The sequence below is a fragment of the Antedon mediterranea genome, chromosome 5 (assembly GCF_964355755.1).
Source record: "Antedon mediterranea chromosome 5, ecAntMedi1.1, whole genome shotgun sequence".
In the NCBI taxonomy this organism is placed as follows: Eukaryota; Metazoa; Echinodermata; class Crinoidea; order Comatulida; family Antedonidae; genus Antedon; species Antedon mediterranea.
Genome location: NC_092674.1, coordinates 8,674,600 through 8,695,083, shown reverse-complemented (window position 1 = coordinate 8,695,083; position 20,484 = coordinate 8,674,600). Strand labels below are relative to the sequence as shown.

Genomic DNA, 20,484 nt, shown 5'->3' with positions numbered 1-20,484 from the left:
AGTCAGTGTGATGCATGGTTATACATGAGTAAATTTTCTATGGTTGAGTGATTCTGCTATGCATGATTAACACCAGTGACTCATATTCAACACAATCTCTTACTCTCAGGATATTTTGTCTTTCGGTCTCCTTTAAAAATAAACAAAGGAATAACAATTATAGTTTCTAAATTGAAATACATAAAAAAAGTGGGTACTCACAGACTTCACTAAGCCTAGCGCTCGCTAGTAATTTCCATTTTGATTGATATTCGGGCCGCCCTGACATGTCTGGTAGCTTCACTTGGGCACTCTGGGCAAAGCAACTGGTGACGAATCCTAATATATCTGCCCAGCGAAAAGATCCCTGCAAAAGTGCATTGTATGAATGAAAACATTTTGTCATGTTTTTTATACATCATTGGCAGTTAGTTAGTTTGAAGCTTCAAAGTATACAATCGGAAAGAGGCACATTCTACAACCTAATTTTCACCGTCGCTAATTTCTGCCAGGCTTAGATAACCAAAATTTAACCCAGTGAGGGAAAGATGGTTATTACTAAGAAAATATATTTGTTACAGTGTTTAGCAAGCATATATATCATATGCTACACAATCAATTCTTTTGATTGAAAGAAGAAATCACTATTTATCGCTGCACCAATCTATATAATTTCCCCATGCTAAGGGGACAGAAACAGATTTGCCACCAGTGTGGTTTAGACATTATAACATAAAATCAGGCTATCCAACAATGTATTAACATTACCATTGCAGCCATGCGGCACAGATGTAGACCTATCAAATAGTACAGGTGAGCGGACATCTCATCCAAGATGCTGTCCCAGTTGGAATTGATCTTGAGGCTGTTAGCTCTCAATAGGCACTGATCAAGCCTGCAAGTTAAAAAAAATACACTCTGTAATTATCTATAGACGTTAGAATTAATTTTTTTTTCTTGTAAGTTGGTTTAATTTATGGAGTCTTTTTTCCGTTATTCTGTCTGTCTTGTTTTTGATGCATTTCAATATTGTTTTAAGGCATCCCGTCATTGGCCTTTGGCTACTGGATTTTATCATTCATATATAAATTAAATACAAACATATTGATTGATAAAAACGTCTCATAGAGGGTGGTATTTATTATATTTCCTTTTGTCTAAACTGTAATTGGTATATAATTTAATTACCTTAATTATATGAAATTTGATGATTAAGTGCAAAGTAGAAATATGAATTGAATAAAACTGTCATGTAAATTTGTTGTATAAAATGTGGTAATTGATTACTGTATGAGAATCGATTGATTGAGTTTAAATATACAAAGTACTAACCCCTTTAAGAGGATTACGGCATTGTGAGGTGGTTTATCCATCATCGCTAGACTCAACAAAATCCACTTGGATAGCGCCACCAATAGGTGACTATGCATCTCCATTATCGTCTCCTCATTGGCTGTTTTCTCTTCACCTTGTCTTATGCTCTTTATGTAAATCTACAAGAAAAAATAAATCTTGAATCAGCAAGATATGGCCATTTCATTTTAATCTTTTGTGTGAAAATACTCTATTAAAATAAATATATTTTGCGAGGGTGAATCCAACTAATGCATGACATTTACATATACATACATAACCAACCAATCGCGCGTGTGTTTTTGGAAATGAAAAAGAAAAAACAAAAAACAACCAATCATGTGGTAAGGACAAAACATACCAGTTACTGCCTGTGTCGTCCTGTTTGTGTGGTGTCCAATGAGATGAGCACAATAAAGATGTACGAGACCTAATACATTTTTGTTGGATATTGACATATAAGTACGCTGTTCTCCACAGGCCTTTTTTGAGGGGGGTACCGTGATGCTTGACCTCAATACTTACCTCTAAAGTGTGGACTGTGCTCTCCCACCAGATTGGTTGGTCCGCAACAGACTCTAGATCTTGAGTAAGTAAGATATGGTCGACTGCTTCTCGTAACCTATGCATTTCGATCAGTAGTTTTACTAGTTTGCAATTTAGATAATAATCTCCTTTCCTTTGAACCTAAAAGAATTTAAGAAGTATTATTATTAACTATTTATTTGTTTAGATAGAAGAGAGATCCAAATAAAAAATCATCAGAAAAATCTGAGTCGTAATTGCAGACTGATAGTGATAATTGTTTCTTATGCTATTTGGATATACATAAGTACAACATACTTTTAACTATATTAAAAAGGTTATTTATTTAAAAATATTTGATTTTTGTATTTAACATGCTTGTCTACTAATTCTAGTCCAGGGTTTGAATCTAATTCTGTCCCAATATTATTTTCTCATGACAGTATCACTTCAATCCATCAAGTGGGTTAAAAGCCTTTTGAGCACAAAGGTGTTAAGAACTGTGCAGTATAGTATTAGATTAGTCTGTAGACTTACCAGTTTTTTACGAAGATAGATTTCATAATCTGGTAACTTCCCGGATCTCCTGAATATGTTTTCCTAGGAAATAAAAAAATATTAACATTTATTCAGCTATTTTCCTGTGTGCTAAGCCAAACCAAGAGATGATATTCACTTTTGATTATATCGCGCGACAATTTGTAATTCATTAGGCCCTTGCAGTCAAAGCTGTGACATGAGACATGTTATATGGGTATTAATTGACCTAGTAATTAGTATTGCTGACCTACTAATGTAAATAAACTCTATACAGTATAACTTTACTCTATAGTGAATCATGTTGAAGTTTTGATGAAAAGAGAACACATGAGGAATCACTCAACCTCAGTTCTTAGGAAACTTAGAATTAGGTCACAATGATAATTCAAGTCAAATACCATTTGTTACTCATTCAGCCATTTAGAGCAATTGCTAGAAATGTACGGCGTTATTAAAGTCAACTATTATAATACGCCTGGTGCCAAAAAGTTAAAGGAAAGTGGGAAGACCTCTCTTAAGGTCTGTCTACACTATCAAACTTTATGTGACACAAAATTTGATACCCATATATGGACATGATGATGTCATATCACTACCATATTTGGGCACATCACACTTTTTTGTCAAACTAGTTTAATAGTGTAGACAGAGCTTTAGCTTCTTTAAAGGGTACTAATTGTGTAGTGTGAATATGAACAGGGTACATAGAAAATTTAGGCTTTTAGGTTGCGTTAGGAGCATGTGCTCCCCTTTTAACAGCTAAAATTAGGAAAAAAAAGTACTTTTTGACTTTGAATACAATATGTTAGTGCTTCTCAATTGCAAATACCGTATATTTCGGTGTATAAGTCGCACTTTTGACACGCAAATTTGACCTCTAAATTAAGGGTGCGTCTTATACACCGAACATAAATGCCTCACCACACAGATTGTACATAGGCCTATATGCTATCGTCACCTCGTTTGCTACTGCTAGGCTAGGCCTAGCTACAGTTTAACTAACTAACGTAACGGCAACCTGCTTCTGCCTAGTTTTCAAGGCATTTTAGCATGATGTTATACTAAATATGATGACAAGATTTGTTCATTATGGCGCTCCCATAAAATTTCATTTGTAAACGTTTACGTACGATTAGAATAGTATTTATTTATACAGTAGTTATACGCACGATCGCCGTACCCCCAGCGCAAGCCCTTTCTTGGTGGCCACATGGTGTATTTATAGTTATACGCACGACCGCCGTACCTCTAGCCTAGCGCAAACCCTTCTTGGCGGCCACATGGTGTACGGTATTTGACTATTCTCCAGTTGATTATAGCATGGACCTAGCGTATACACTTCTCGGATACATAGATACTAATCGAATACGATTGTCCGCAGAGCCATATGTATGGCTCTGATTGTCCGTGAAAACGTGCGCCCTCTCGAAATGATCGAGCGAGGCTAGCCCACACACGTACATGTTACACACACGGTCATGCACTCGATGTTGCGGCGAAACTCATGAATAACAAGTTAGAAAGAACTTGTTGAGGCTGGACGCGGCCGAGCCTAGGTATGAAAAAACCTAAATAAAGGACGCCGTTGTAGATATAACAAAATATATTATTACAATAATATTGATTACAATTTAAAAAAACATTGTTTTGATGAAAAATAAGGTGCGTCTTATACATCGACGATATAAAAAATACCGATATTTTACTCTCAGTTAGGGGGTGCGTCTTATACACAGGTGCGACTTATACACCGAAATATACGGTAATCCTTGATCTGCCCTCTTCCCCTCTACATCACTTGTATGCAATTACCGAAATAAATAAGGTTATATGCATTATCATGCATATAACCCTATTGATTCTGTCAAAATCAAATATTGTATTTGTCCTACAAAGATCATATCTTTCATTATAAATAATTAAAGATCATGACCAAATCAATATATCTTTATTAAAATCAATGCATATACTGTAACCTATAATTCGTCATAGTGACGAATTAAATCTAGTTTAATTTGTTTAAACTCTTTACATAAAAAACAAATGATAATTATCATTTGTTTTTTTTATATGCTATTTTTTAATTGCTATTGGTAAATAAACTGAAACTGAAACGTACATTGAATTATTTTAAGTTGATTTTCCTAGAAATTAAATTAATACATTTTTATCTATGATGTTAATAGAAGTTTTTTAATGAGTGCAGAGCAGTCAGGACAATTTCTTTTACTGTACAATAGCCTGTGTTGAGTTGGCATTGAATATAGTACAATCAAATTAACAGATTACCTTTTTCCAAATTGAAGTAAGGAGATTGAAATTAAGTTCAGAACAAAAAAACGTCAGATATTATTCAATCCATTTAAAGTCATATTTTTTTTTTATATACAGTTTACTAAAGAAAAAAATTCTGAGACAAAAATCCTTTGATTTAAATGGTTTTAATTAAAACAATTTCAAATGTAATTCAAGAAATGGATAAATATATAAATAAAACTTGGCCAATGACTCAATCACACTTTAACAGTTCATTGAACTTTAGATGCTTCCTGCCCATAACTTTGATTTTCTAAACCAGTTGTTTCTATTACTACTGGCTTTCATTACGATTGATATGTGATAGATCAAACTTTATTCCGATGAAAACCAGAATTTAATATGATTTAACTATTTGTAAACTCTATAGCTTTTTGTAGAGAACTGTGCTGCCGTACTTTGAGAAAAGGCATTATCTACAAAAAGGTACTTTTGAGTAAATGAGCAAAACGCGTTTTTGTTTATTATAAAAAACATACAAATAATATTCTATTTCTAAATGTATAGTCTTGAGAAGAACATCAAACAAAAATATGCCATGTATGGTCAATTCAGATGTTAAGTTATGCCCTTAAGAATCAAATAAGACAAAAATCTCAATTTCGAAAAAAATGTAGATAATGCCTTTTCTCAAAGTACGGCAGTGTAGTAGTAAGTGAACAGCCAGATCTAGGTAACCCCAGATTCATTGCGAATTAAGTTTGAGATATTCACTTGATCAGGTTAAACCATTATGAATGGAGCCTGAGGTATGCTTGTCTAAGACCTGGTTAACCCCCGATTCATTGCGAATTAAGTTTGAGATATTCACTTGATCAGGTTAAACCATTATGAATGGAGCCTGAGGTATGCTTGTCCAAGATCTGGTTAACCCCCGATTCATTGCGAATTAAGTTTGAGATATTCACTTGATCAGATTAAACCATTATGAATGGAGCCTGATATATGCTTGTCAAGAGCTGGGCAATTCCATGCAAACATGGACATGACCAAAAAAATTCAAATTAATTAGTCAGCTCAAAATTTGTGTTTATGTTACTCTTTGAATATGTGGGAACTAGGTTTTTAACTTTTTCAATTCATTTATGACTTTTTGCAGCCAAAAAATTACGTTTATTCAATGTTGAATATATATTTTTTTTTAGGTGTGAAAAATAGGTAATTACGTTAACTGATTATTATTTTCCCAACAAAGCAATATTTATAAAGTAACATGTCTAAGTAATACGGTAGTACACTTAAGATATATGGAAAATATGATATAACTACAAATGTTGAATATCCCATATAGGAGTGCTGTGTATATTCTGTTATATATTAGGGTATGTAATGCGAGTGACAAAAAAAATGATTTTTTTTTTTTATACCATCATGATGATATTTTTTTTTAATGAAATTTTATAATTTAGCTATACTACTTTGAACAATTAAAATTTGACAATAAAAATAAAAAATCCCCGTAAATACAAAATTGTTGAGACATTGAAAAGTGAAATGCGAGTGACATGTAATGCGAGTGACGTTAAAAAATGGACAATGTAATGCGAGTGACATTACTAAAACTCTTTTTTTTGTAAAGTAAAATAGTAATTAATCTATCATTAGTTATGAATTAGTCCCAGAATTAGTATATACATTAATTTCATAATACAATGTGTGATTTGGCCCTTATTTGGAGGCACTACAGTATAATAATTATAGCATTAGGTTTGTTGAGGGCACAATCCTTAGCAACGACCTTTTTGCAGTTAAATCATTTGAAAAATCAAATCATTATAAGAGCTCATTAAATAAAAAACACTAAATCTGGTGAGATTTAACAAATTTGGTACAATCTTTTGTGAAGATAAGAAGGTAAGAATAAGTATACATTTATATTTAATCACAATTTTTAAGTTTTTTTTTCTTATATTGTTAGTGTTAATTATTTCAAATTCTACAATTTGAAAACACCGCATAGGCCTAAGGCTATAATAATTTATTTATATATTATTATTTATATATTATTATTTACTAGGCATATTTTAAACCACCAGGTCTAAAGCATTGTAGTTTTAAAAACAAAATATATAATTGCTTATTATTTAAAAATAATTTTAAATTATCATTCAAATTTGCATCCTGCCTTTAGAAATGGCCGAACGACAGAGAAAGTACCTAGAAAAACTGAAAGCCGAGGGAAAATACACCTCATACAGAAACAAACAAAATGAAATTTCGAAAAGAAGTAAAAAAGTAAAAGAAAAGAGAAAATTCTAGCTCTGCCACCAGCTTTGAAGAAGCAGAAGATTGATGCTCTTAAAGTTGCTAATAGAAAACGTGTGGCTAAGTTCAGAGCAAAGAAGGCTGCTTTGGCATCAGACGGGCCATCACCTTTTAGAAGTGCTATGGCTTTGCTAAAGCCACTACCAGGGCAAAAAGAATGCTTGATGCTGGTTTGCGAAGAACTTTGAGTTCCATAATTTGTAAAATGGCTGTTTGAATTTTCTATTTTCATTTTTAGTGACCGTATAAGTGTTCTGTTACTGTGTTTGTAAAAAATCAAGATGTTCTGTTAGTGTTAAAAATAGATGATGTCCTTTAGAACTTCATCCAAATGAGTTGAAATAAAAGTTTTTACTTGAAAATTGATATAACATTCTTTGAGTGGTTTAATGTTGCATTATTTAATTATTGTCTACTTTTCTTTCTGCTTTGCTTAGTATATACTAAGTTCACTTCTAACGGTAATGCGAGTGACAGTAATGCGAGTGACGGGACTTTTTTGTTAAAATGTAAAATATTTTAAAAATCTATGTAATGTTGAATTTTTTTATTATCCTATTTTATACTTTAAAAGTACAGCAATTAAAAATATAAGATCTTTTGATTCATATATTTTTAGTTTAAGGACACGTTCTTATCAAATTTAATCAAATTTTTGTTGTGTCTTTTTTGTGTAATGCGTGTGACAGAATTTCGCAATGCCGTCATTGTCGAAGTAAAAGACATACATTTTTTTTATAGTATTTTATTAAAGACTTGCACTTAAAGTATGTTCATATAAAACATTGACTTAAAAATCCAATTAGTATAGAAAGTACAAAGCTTAGACTAACAAAAATGACTGTAATGTGTAATGCGAGTGACCATGGAATTGCCCAGCTGGTTAACCGCAGATTCATTGGAGCCGAGATATGCTTCCTCTAAGATCAGGTTTATCCCAGATTCATCGTGAATCAAGTTTGAGAAATTCCTAAGGGTCTTTTACACCTGTTCTGTCACGGTTCCGGTTCGGCGAATCAAACGTCAATGTTTCGATTTCACGACACCAACCGATATGGTCGTAGTCGTAAAAAACGAAACATTGCAGTACCATTGGATTTGCCAGTGCCAGACCACAACCGTGTCGGAACAGGTGTGAAAGACCCTTTACCCAAGATCCGGTTAATCAGGCCTGGGTTAATCATCGGCCTTGTAGTAGAACACTTTTTTTATTGAGGTGATATAATACTAGCTTTTATGTGTTAAAATAAAGTACCTATTATTTTTTTAATGCAGGGAATGCCTACGCTTGCCTAGATTAAGGTTAAACCATTGCAAAACAAAGTCCGAGCAGCGCTTGCCAAGATTAGGCTATCCCAGCAGATTCATTGCAGAAGTCCGAGCTGTAAACTTGACAAGATCAGATTCATTGGGAAACATATATGCTTGCCCAGACCTTCATTTAAAAGGAGCGCGAGGGATGTACCCTCTATCCCACACATGTTTTTTATTCTCTTTTATAAAAAAAATTGTAACAATTTATCTCCTTGAAAATTTAACAGGAGCTATTGAGTGTTCTCCTCTTATTTCTTTAAATGAAGGTCTGCTTGACCAATTTTACAATCCCAAGAATTCCTAGTTATATTTTACCAATTCTAGTTAACCATCAATTCAGCTGCATTTAACCAAAACTGAGCAATGCTTTCCTAAATCAAATACTCTTGATGAAGCGCAAGCTACGACTGCTCAAGCCAACGTTGCCCGAGATCAGCTTAACCCTTGATACATTGTGAACCAAGCCTGTGCATTTCTTCAAGGTGAACAAATTAGAAGAGTTAACAATCTACATTGAAGGGAAGTAGTGCACACGTCAGATTATACTAAAAAGTTGCACTTTAAATTGCATACTCAGTTAAAATACCAAAAAAAATACACTTGTCAGGGCTCGATTTATCTTTTTCATGTTGCTAGCCCACTGGGCTAGTTCACTGTAGATTTCACTAGCCCATACATTATTTTACTAGCCCACTCTTATTATTATCTATTGTACAAAATGCCTGAATTCATTTATATGGCGGCCCGCGATTTTTTTTTTCGTACATAAGTTGGGGACCCCCTCATGAAACGTCACAAAATAAACATGAATAATTCATCAGTTAAATTTTCTTGTTCCGTGTGCACCCAAGCGTATAGTAACAAGAAGTGATTACACAAGTGCGGTACGATTCTTGTGGTTGCCGCGTGGGATTTCATAAAAGAATAGCGGCGTTTTGTGTGAATTGTCAAAATAATCAGCCTTTAGTTTAAGGTGTTTTTAATATAATTTATTACTAAAGAATTACGTATTAAAATTATAGTTTCTATTAATACTATTAGGCCTAATTATTAGTCTCTAAACCCATGTCTATTATTCTAGTAGTAACTGTGGGGGTGGGTGTGTGTTTGTGTGTGTTAGGTATAAGTCAGCAAAATTAAACAATAACATTACACAAAAATACATTTTTTATTCTCGTGGGTCTAATCTTCCCATCTCATGTGTTCACATACGCGCATTTTTAAAGTTCCTTTGAGTACATGCATATTGTTTGATAATAAAATAGCAGAATTAAGTTGTGCGTGTAATCACTTCTTGTTGCTATACGCTTGGGTGCACACGGAACAAGAAAATTTAACTGATGAATTATTCATGTTTATTTTGTGACGTTTCATGAGGGGGTCCCCAACTTATGTACGAAAAAAAAAATCGCGGGCCGCCATATAAATGAATTCAGGCATTTTGTACAATAGAGGGCGCACTAATCTAAACGCTCGAGAATTGCTAAACATTTACATAAATACTGTATTAAACTATTATTGCATGAAAAATTACACAAAATTGTATTTCTTTATTGTTCACATTATAAAAATTAACTTTGCGTCGCGACGCATAATCTATTTCATGCTCACCATATTCACAGAATCGATTTATTGTGGTCTTTTTGTTGTTGGGCTTCAACCTAGCCAAGAAAACTAATTAGATTCTGTCTACCTTAGGCTAGGCCTAGAGAGCCTATTATTTATAGTAGGGTAGCTAGGATAGACGTAGGCGCGCCTACCTAGCCTAGATCGCATTGGAGCACCTGGCCTACTCTACTCAACTGTTACTAAAATGGTAGTATCTAGCTAGGCCTAGCTGCTGAGCAGCCATCACGATGCCAAACGATGGCTTTTGATTCTATCTAGGCCTACGCATATTATAAAATATGGCCTCCATGGCCTACCTACAGGGATAGAGTCAGCCACCCAGCCCTACAAAATATCCCTAGCTTTGATCTCTGTGACAACCAGGCCTGACAAGACTAGACAAGTTATTTTTAACATTGACAAAATTCTACTACATTTGGCCAATCACAGTTCGTTATTTATGGTCATATTTTTGTGACACGTTTGACCTGATAATGAAGCTCCGCCTACTTCACAATAACCTGGGTGACAAAAACATAAATGGCCAATCATAATTCGGAAAATTTGCTTGATTATGAGAGGCTCCGCCTACATCATCACTTGTTATGGCCACAGCAGCCCGCGAGTGGTTTTTTTTGCTGATGTTGCCAAGACATATGTCTTTTATGCTGGAGTTATTTTTATGAGGTCATTTCGTCCCAATTTCGAGTTCCCACAACCTACTAGCCATCCGGGCTTAAAGGAAGATACTTTAGGTAGCCCGGAGCTGTTTTTACTAGCCATTGTACGCCGGGCTAGCACTAAATTGAGCCCTGCTTGTTAATATTTATTAATAAATACATTTTTTTCTTCAAGGATTTCTTAGTATTTACAATAATTAATAAAATTTGCTAATCATTTTTTTAATAGTGTTACTAAAAGTATTTTTAGAACAAGTTGTCATTGTGCTATGCAGCAGAACTCATACTTTGGAACATCTCTATTCAGGGGACACCCCATTTTAAGATGGTACATGAAAAGGAACCTGGGGTAATGTATTACAGGGTTGGTTCTACTGTATATAAAAAATGTACAATAACATCAAGTAGTACAATGTATACATACAGTTGTAATTATCTCTTGAAGTACATTTAATGTGGACATGTAAACATGATTATCACTCTAATAAGCAAAGAATACAGTAACTGTTTAAATCAAAGTGATTATGGTACTCAGTAACTTGTTGTTACACGGACCAATATCTAGTTGGTTGGCTAAGTTACAATTCCTAAAACGTCATGGCTCTTCTGGTCTAAAGCTTTGTCTACACTATCAAACTTTATGCCAATATATACGGATATGATGATGTCATATCACTACCATTTTTTGGCGCATCACTTTATTTGATACTGGAGGGCGAAATGCAGGGACACATTGTGAAAGGTGTCAACATCAAACTCCGGAGGGCGTCATTTACGATTTTATTTTAAATATCCCGGTGTTGCTAGGTTGGTGTGAAAGGGGTAGCCCAAGGGTTTCTCAACGTTTTGAATGGTCACAAACCATAGGGTGTCTTCAGAGATCACTGCATAGTTTTGGTGTGAAAGGGGTAATGCATGCTTTTATGTGCAATTATTAAATCAAGTATACCGAGAATACAATTAAAAATGTTCATCTGGTTTTGAATATTCATGAAGATATTCTGGTCTTCTGAAGAAGCTGTCCAAACAGGACTCAGAAACTGTCAAGCAGGTTTGTTTCGCTACTTTTTGTCTTTTCCGAAAATAATTACAAATTTATACCGAGATATATTACCAACATGGGTTACTTCACACTAAACATTTCAGTCAGTCTGGTATACCAGTTTTTTTTTTTGAGAAACAACTTACCTTGATTTTATGAATATTGATGTGACCTGGGTAGAACCTTTCAGCTCTTTCTACCCAATATCTCAACTTCTCCACATCATAATTCTGAATGGTACAACCAAGGGATGCAACTGTAAGAGGAAAAGGTACACATTCTCACTAATACCAGGGCATCATTTATAAGGAGCGCCTGCGCGACCGCGCTCCTCCGCGCTCCTCAACAGGCTTCGAGGAGAGCAATTTATCGCGCTCCTTAATTTTCAAAATAGAGCCTAGCTTTTGACAGTGTTGATTTTTCTGTCAAGAGGCCTAAAAACACGTGGATTTTTAAAAGTTAAAACCAATCTAGGCCTAGGCTAATAATATATAAGCTAAGTTATAAAGCTACAAGCCTAATGGCAGTCCCTCGTTTTTAAGGATCGCGAGCGCGATCGCAATCAACAACCTTCGAAAAAGAGAGCAATTCATCGCGCTCCATCTCACAGTGCGAGGTACCAACAAAGGGGATTCCCCTGCCTGCGCGCATTCAAGGGCGAGTTTACTTCATCGCCTCATAGTGCAACCAGTACGGTGTCATAGAAACACCTCCTTTACAGGAAGATCATGTCCCAACCAATAATTTTTCCCTTTATGTTTTTATGGAACGAGTTAATAAAATATATTTAATTTTAAAAGGAAACATTAATATAGGAGGCCTAAATATAATGTTTATTATTTTAAAAAGCTTAGCTGCTGGTTGCTTTAATTATGTCATTTTGAAGATGGATTATTTCTTCGAAAGTTCTAACCAATTTTGGTCACTCAAATCCTCCTCAAAACACGTGCTGATGTGTGACGTCAGCATCTTCTAGAAGCTCTCTCAGCCCTCCCCTATTGTGCGTGCGCCCATGTGTGACACATGTAAACACGATCAAATATCTTTCTTAATAATTTTAAAATGACACTTTGTAACTTGTTATCAATATTTTAATGGCTGTTGCATGTTAGAATTGTATAATTTATGAATTGCAGGTAAATACTTTTCAGGTTTTCTGTCTGATTTCTAGGCCAACAAGCTAGGCTAGAAAAGCTAGGCTAAAGGCATAATAGTTGGCCAGGACAGGATTCTCCAGGCTCCTGAAACCCAATCTACCCAGGCAGGCCATAAAAAAAAATTGGCTTGAGTTTTTTGTACTGTAGAATAATACGATCCCCACGGAAAATATTGTGTGTAAAGGTGGGTGTGGGGGATTTTAGGGAAGAGGTACAGTATACATTTGTTGTGCCCGGGGGGGGGGGGGGGGGGGGGGGGGGGGGTGGGGGGCGACCATCCTTCAACTTCAACATAAATATTTGAGGAGAGCGATTTAAAATTTTTGCAAGGAGAGCGAATTGCTCTCCTCGGTGATTTGAGGAGAGCGATTTGTTGCTCTCCTGGGTTTTGCATACGTGATGCGCTGTAATACAGTACAACTCTGTTAGTAGCTTAAATGCTAAAAATTTTGTTAATGAGAGTCCCATTCCAATATTATCATACTTTTAAATGTTTTGAAGAAACATGAATTTTATTAAAGGAATTGCAGGAAATGGCATGTAGTTTATAATTTCGCTAATAAATTGGGTGGATACACACTCGGCTGCACTTGTAGCCAATGTGATCTAGATGTAATGATATAAACCATTAGTGTACTGTTTGCACACACATTGCAAACATTTCATAACATTTGCATGCTAAAGCTTGGTTTCTACTTGGACGAAATACATATTGTAAGTTGACCAATCACAAGCGGTAGTTCAGACAATCCATTGCATCATGATTGGTTAAATTATTAAATTCATACAAGTTTTAACACTCACTTCTTAACATCAATTCTTTTTGGGTCTCATTAAACTCCAATGATTTTTTATAACTGTCGATAGCCTTCCCATAGTCCTTAACTGCCTCATAAAGACTGCCAAGTAATTTGTGAGCTCTGCTATCACTATGTTTAACAGCTAGGTAGCTCTGTACCCATTTTATACCAAGAGCATACTCCCTAGCTTCCAAGTAAAATGTTGCAAACTGGTATCCACGAAGCTGAATCTAGTATAAAAAAATGGGAGAAAAGAATGGATTCTCTAAATTATAATTATTTGTAACTGCAATACATTTGAGAATTTGATATAAACTATTCCTTCTCTTCTTTCTTCAAAATCAACATGATGCCCTTGTCAAACACGGTGACTACTTCTTCGCATGCACCTAAAGTAAAATGACGTATTAATGAAGCAAACTTGCTGAGAGTGTTTTTTGTTTAAAATCATGGCATATTCAACAACAAAATATATTTTTTTTCACTGCTGAGGATAATAAATAATATATTTCATTGTAACAGAACAGGAAAGCCTAGATACTTCCAGTGTCAATAAAAAAAATAATAATGTACAGTATTAGTAGGGCCTACTGTATGTATTTTCAGATGCTGCAAGACATGAGACCCAAAATAGGCTAGGCCTAGTGGCAGCGCAGTGCATACCTAGCTAGAGCTAGGGTGGGTGGGGAGTGTAGTTAGCTAGTAAGCTGGGTTAGTGTACATCTGCACGATGCCACGTGGTAACGATGAAGGAGGATATGGATGGCCTGAGCCAGGTAGTGTATTAAACTACTACTCTAGACTAACTGTATTTTAGTTAGACCGCTAGTGAGTAGGTAGTATTATGAAAGTCCTCTAGGCCATATAGGAATCTAAGCCAAATGGGTCAAATAAACAACTACACAGTTTTAATCTGCTTCTTTGTTATCAGGAACAATATCGGAATTATTTTATTTTCTGTACCACCGATCGCAACCATCATCATCATCCCTCTGAAAACATTTTGTAAAATCATGAGCACGCAAGCAGAAACAAAAACATTCTCTTTAACGTGACGTCCTTTTACTTTTAGCTGCATTGCAGCATGCGAAGCCACATTTGCACAATTTCAACTGAAATACCCATCTTTAGTTGTTTCAAATTGCAATTTGTATTTTTGACAAAACATGTTTTTTTTTGTGGGTGTGGTGAAGAGAAGATGATTTATTGATAATACTATATGGTCCTATTGCGATAACTTTTTTCGTCTTTAAACGGTTAAAAATGTGAAAAACAAGTCGATTCTAATAATTATAGCGGCCCGCTATAAATCCCAAAATGCATTGCGCGCGGATTGATATTTTTGTTTTTCACCTGTAATTCGCCCACTTTTCGATCGATCGTGAGGCCAAAACAAATGGAAGACTCCTAACTTTTCAGCGAAAATATTGGGTTTTCCCCAATTTGTATCAACGGAGTCTGGCAAAAATAGAAAGACAATTAACCGATTCACCACGATAAGCGCTTAAAGCGCTCATGAGGTTAAAAGTCAAGGTGGTCATTGTAAACAAATTATCAACAAAAAAAAAGTAAATCGAATTTACATGCGCAGTTTGCTGTGCATGAATCGTAACAACAAATTATACAAAATACTCACAACTTTTTAAAAAAAAATATGCTTCTAAATATATAAAAACAATTGTTGAAGTTAGTTTGAAAATAAAATTCGAAAATATAACCGTTTTTCGAAGCACGCTGTTCGAAACGCGACAGGCGCGTTGAATGAATCTAGGCCTAAACATACAACGTAAAATCGTCTAAAAGCCATCTTTATTTCTAATAATCACTATTTTGAAGCTTGTATACAATAAATGTATAATAAATAAAGATTATGTATCAGTTACAGTGTCTAAATCGTCATATTTCCATGTAAAAATGTGATTTTTCTACCGGAGAAAAGTTGTGAAGATGTCCTCACGAGGGCCGCGCCATATTGTTTACCTTTGATTGTAATATGAACCCTGACATGTCAGATGCATTATGGGCATGAAATATTTGTTCAAACTCTGCGCAAAGGTCAGTTTATTGAAGCATAACTTTTGACAAACATTTTGATACCAAACTTGTTTTAATTTCATAAGTTTTCGACGCATTTTCGTCAAATTTTCTGCAAGCTACACGTCTAAAACAGCGGACTAAGCTCCCGAGGGATGCCGGTGCGCGTGAGAATCGCGAATTCCAAGTCGCTTTCGGGATGTTTTTTTTAACATTCCCGGTGAACAAACAGCGGCGACGAGGCTCTCGGGGCGGCTCCCGATAGGCCTAGGCCCCATATGGTCATCGTCGGATGAGTCAGTCTACTAATTTCTTCATAATTTCGAAACCGGTCATTCATAATGGTCAAGTTTGGTCTTATTTTGAAGAGAAGAAATAGGTTCTGATGAAGAGATGAGTTTTATTATAAAATTTTTATTAATTTTTGTGCATTTGGTAGTCAAAGATAAATTACAAATTTTTAATAATTTTCCTAAAATATTTCTAAAATTTGCATAATCCATATTCCGCCAAAATCAGTTGTAACACAAATTTGATAGTATATTTGAAAATAAAATGTCCTTTGCATTATTTTTGTTTTTAATTTTTTTAATGTCTGTGTTTAGAAAAAAAGTTAGGGTTAATTATATGACATATGCTTTTTGGGTCCCAGGGGAGCAAAATAAACTTAGGGGTCAATGGGTTAATGCAGCAACTATACAACGTCAGGCTAGGTATATAGCTAGCGTATGATGTTCGTACGTTACCGATGTTTACCACCTAGGTCTACAAAACTAAGCCTAGCTAGGCTAGGCCTAAGACCGTCCACGACGAGAGGTCGATCGCCGCGAGCTACTTAGGTAGTGCATTGTTTCTCACTTTTTATCATAATTTACCATAAAACGTACATTTAAGACAAGGAATGACATGATTTAATGTTTTTAAAGTGATATATATGTATTATTTTCCAAAAAACGTCCAAAATTGCAGGGAAGGGGCAGTGGTGGCGCCAGCGGGGGGGCTACGGGAGCTCTAGCCCCTTCGTCGGGGAGCCTAGCCCCCCCGTCGGGGAACACGGGTACTTTTTGTCGGGGAATATAATATACAGTAAAACACGTTCGCGTTCACTTCATATAGCTTGTTCAGCGCCTAGAAAACCACGACGTTCCATTGACCGTGAGAGTACGTCAGAGGGCTATTATGCACTTTTATGCATTCATTTATTGCCAGCGATCTAACTTACTACTAAATAACATTAGCTAGCGCACTTGTCTGGCGGTATCCCTTTGTACGAATCGTTCAACGTTTACCGACGGTTACCGAAGGGAACACGGGTACTTTTTGTCGGGGAATATAATATACAGTAAAAAGCGTTCGCGTTTACTTTGTAGCTAGCTTCAGCGCCTAGAAAACCGCGACGTTTCATTGACCGTGAGAGTACGTCAGAGTGATATTATGCACTTTATATGCATTCATTATTGCCAGCGATCTAACTTACTACTAAACAATAGCTAGGTTCGCACTTGTCTGGCGGTATCCCTTTGTACGAATCGTTCAACGTTGGGTCGAGACGCGTGATATCATGTTCCATCCAGGGACCAAAATGTGTACTGTAGTTATTTTCCAGGCGAAGTTTACTGACGGTTATGTCGTGTACTGCGTCGACGTACGCTACACTACAGCAAAAACGAATTATGTTAATTGTTCGTATGTTCACCAATTTTTTAATTTACAAGTAACCTTCTGTACCGTGGGGCACCTAAAATAAATTTTTCATCCATTACTAAACAAAAAAACATGCCATTTTCGCTTAGCCAACATCTTATTATAGAAGTTATTACATTTTCAATGTCCTGTATGTCATGAATTTCTCACCACTCGGAAGTCCAGATGGTACGCAGGCATACACTTGGGAGGAATAAACTTATTTCCCCGACTGAAAAAGGTCTACGCTTGCGTTTTTTAAGCCTCTAGGCCTGATGTTTCCGAAGTATAAAATGCAATTTTTTGAAGACCTGCAGCTCTAGTTTTAAACAGTTTCTTAGCTCAGCCCCAACAATAAAGCTGGTCATATTTCGAAGTACAAGAAGTGCATTTTCCGGGACCTAACATCTCTATTTTTCAAATATTTCTTAGCTCAGTCACAACCTTGATAGGGACTTATATATTTTGTTTCATGTTTTGAAGTATAATAAGTCCAATTTCCGGGACCTCCAACTCTATTTTTCTAAATTTTCTTTGAACTTTTATTTTTTAAATTGAAAAATATGGATTGAAACAGTCATCGCGCATCGTTTTTTTGCACGCAGTATTTTATTTATGCATTATAAAAAAATGGAAAAAATGGCTACCCTAAATCTGATTAAAATGACCTCAAATGACGCTAGAACGCCCCCTGGCCCCCAGCCTAGTGATGCTCGCATAGCCTCCTCGTCGGGGAATGTAGCCCCCGCATCTGGAAGATCCTGGCGCCACCCCTCTGGGAAGGGGTCTTTAATAATACCCAACAATACAATGTGTACATTTGGTCTGGTCTAGGCCTAGCGTAGCGCCGGCCTAGCTTGGGTATGCCTCTTTTAGCCCACCAAGAACAGCCGCGGGAAATACTTTGCAATAATATACGCCTATACGACGGATTTCTATCTATCAATCATATGCCTAGCTAGTAGGCTAGCTTCGGTCTAGAAAATACAAAAAATATACGCAAAATAATATACCTCTTGCTCACTCTTTGCTTTCCTTCTAAAGGAAGCAACAAAATTATCAACCTCTGCTTTCGATCGTGACATATTTACATCGTTAAATGTAAAGAAAAGAACACAAAAATCGAATTTATGACCGTCTTCGCTGTCGAAATTCAAATCGTAATTTCAAATTTTCAACACATGGAAAATCCTTTTTGCACACGATATTGAAAAAGAGGGCGCTGTTAACTTTTAAAAAGAATTAATTTTTCAAATCATTTTTTATCTCAATTTATCCGTTTTATTTATCAATTTACAAAAAAATAAATGAAATAATAAAAATGTCATTTATTAATATTTTAACTACTACGCCCTATGGGTAACAATAACAAGCATTACAAAAACTTAAAAAGATATTAATTTTATTAAATTACAATAAAGATGTATTGTCCCTTTGTCAAATTAAAAAAAAAAAAAAAAATTTAGAAAAAAATTGGGTAATTTTGAAGTATCATAATAGTTATTAATTTTCACCAATATTGAGTCGAAAAAAAAATCATTTAACCGAAATACAGACGTTTTTTGGTTCAAAAAATAACTTGGCCTTTTTGTGAAACACAGGCTTGGTCTGACCACCATATCCACATTGTTTTCGGTCATAACGCCGCTTTCCTTGAGCATACAAGGATGCTTTACCAGCCTTGTACTGGGTCACTTTGTGGGTCATGTGCTTATTTGGCTACTCTGTATGCACAATCATAAAACTTCCTCGCGATCTGTATGAAAACAGGCCTGTTTTTTTGTGTCTCACTATTCCACTAAATTAAAACATGTATAAAATAAAAAATCATTTATGACCATTTTTAAAAAAAGAAAATGACAGTCAAATGTTTTTTCAATTAATTTGTCCTTGAACATTTTAATAAACATGATATAGTACTGACCTATAGAAAATTCAAGGTAATTAGAGCAAAAAAGTGTTTGCCATTTTAATTGCAATCATATTAAAACAAACAATCTGACCAACAAAATATACAGAGGAAATTATTATTACTGGTTCCTTCTTTCCTCTCCCATAAATATCGATAAATTCATTCTTTAATTTTTTAAAATTTCAAAATACATATATTGGAAACACGTAGTTTAGTCTTCCTGTAAAATCTTTCCTTTTTATTACAGTAGAACCTCTATTAAGGGGACACCAACAAAGTGTCACTTAATAACGGTGTTTCCGCTACAGTAGGCTACTCGATTTCCAGGGAGATGTAAAAAAATAATTTTACATCTCCCTGGGATTTTCTACTGTTTTTTAAGCTCCCCAATATTCTAACATAAATACATAAACACATTGCTCCACATACAGACAAATTATAGTTCTTGTATGATAGTACATAACATATCCCACCACCACAATTACCATAACCCACCTTAGATCACCATTAATTAACATTTTTATATTTTTTTAGAAATATAAAAATAAAGTTCTTAAAGACCCCTTCCCTGCAATTTTGGACGTTTTTTGAAAAATAATACATATATATCACTTTAAAAACATTAAACCATGTCATTCCTTGTCTTAAATGTACGTTTTATGGTAAATTATGATAAAAAGTGAGAAACAATGCACTACCTAAGTAGCTCGCGGCGATCGACCTCTCGTGGACGGTCTTAGGCCTAGCCTGGCTAGGCTTAGTTTTGTAGGCCTAGCTGGTAAACATCGGTAACGTACGAACATCGTACGCTAGCTATATACCTAGCCTGACGTTGTATAGTTGCTGCATTAATTGTCTTTCTATTTTTGCCAGACTCCGTTGATACAAATTGGGGCAAACCCGGTATTTTCGCTGAAAAGTTAGGAGTCTTCCATTTGTTTTGGCCTCACGATCGATCGAAAAGTGGGCGAATTACAGGTGAAAAACAAAAATATCAATCCGCGCGCAATGCATTTTGGGATTTATAGCGGGCCGCTATAATTATTAAAATCGACTTATTTTTCACATTTTTAACCGTTTAAAGACGAAAAAAGTTATCACAATAGGACCATATAGTATTATTTTTACATTAAATATAGTTTGTGATCTTAAATTAGATCTAAAAAACGTAGGGAATGGGGCTTTAATTTATAATCTTTCATTTATTTAAATTATATAATTTTCGCTATCATATTACATTGGTACAATTGTAAATGATTTCATTACATAAACTTAC

General features: G+C 35.1%; 1 protein-coding gene across 1 annotated transcript in view; it reads right to left on the bottom strand.

Moving 5' to 3' along the window:
* Window positions 1-18,456, bottom strand: part of LOC140050112 (E3 SUMO-protein ligase RanBP2-like) — a 35,676-nt gene extending 17,220 nt beyond the window's left edge. The window contains exons 1-8 of the mRNA XM_072095150.1: window positions 18,310-18,456; window positions 13,584-13,809; window positions 11,769-11,878; window positions 2,395-2,457; window positions 1,858-2,019; window positions 1,312-1,472; window positions 748-874; window positions 202-346 (exon numbers count right to left, since the gene is read on the bottom strand). Coding sequence (XP_071951251.1) covers window positions 202-346; window positions 748-874; window positions 1,312-1,472; window positions 1,858-2,019; window positions 2,395-2,457; window positions 11,769-11,878; window positions 13,584-13,809; window positions 18,310-18,381 — 1,066 coding nt within the window. The 5' untranslated portion in view covers window positions 18,382-18,456. The remainder of the gene's footprint in view (window positions 1-201; window positions 347-747; window positions 875-1,311; window positions 1,473-1,857; window positions 2,020-2,394; window positions 2,458-11,768; window positions 11,879-13,583; window positions 13,810-18,309) is intronic.
* Between the last annotated feature and the right edge of the window lie 2,028 nt (window positions 18,457-20,484).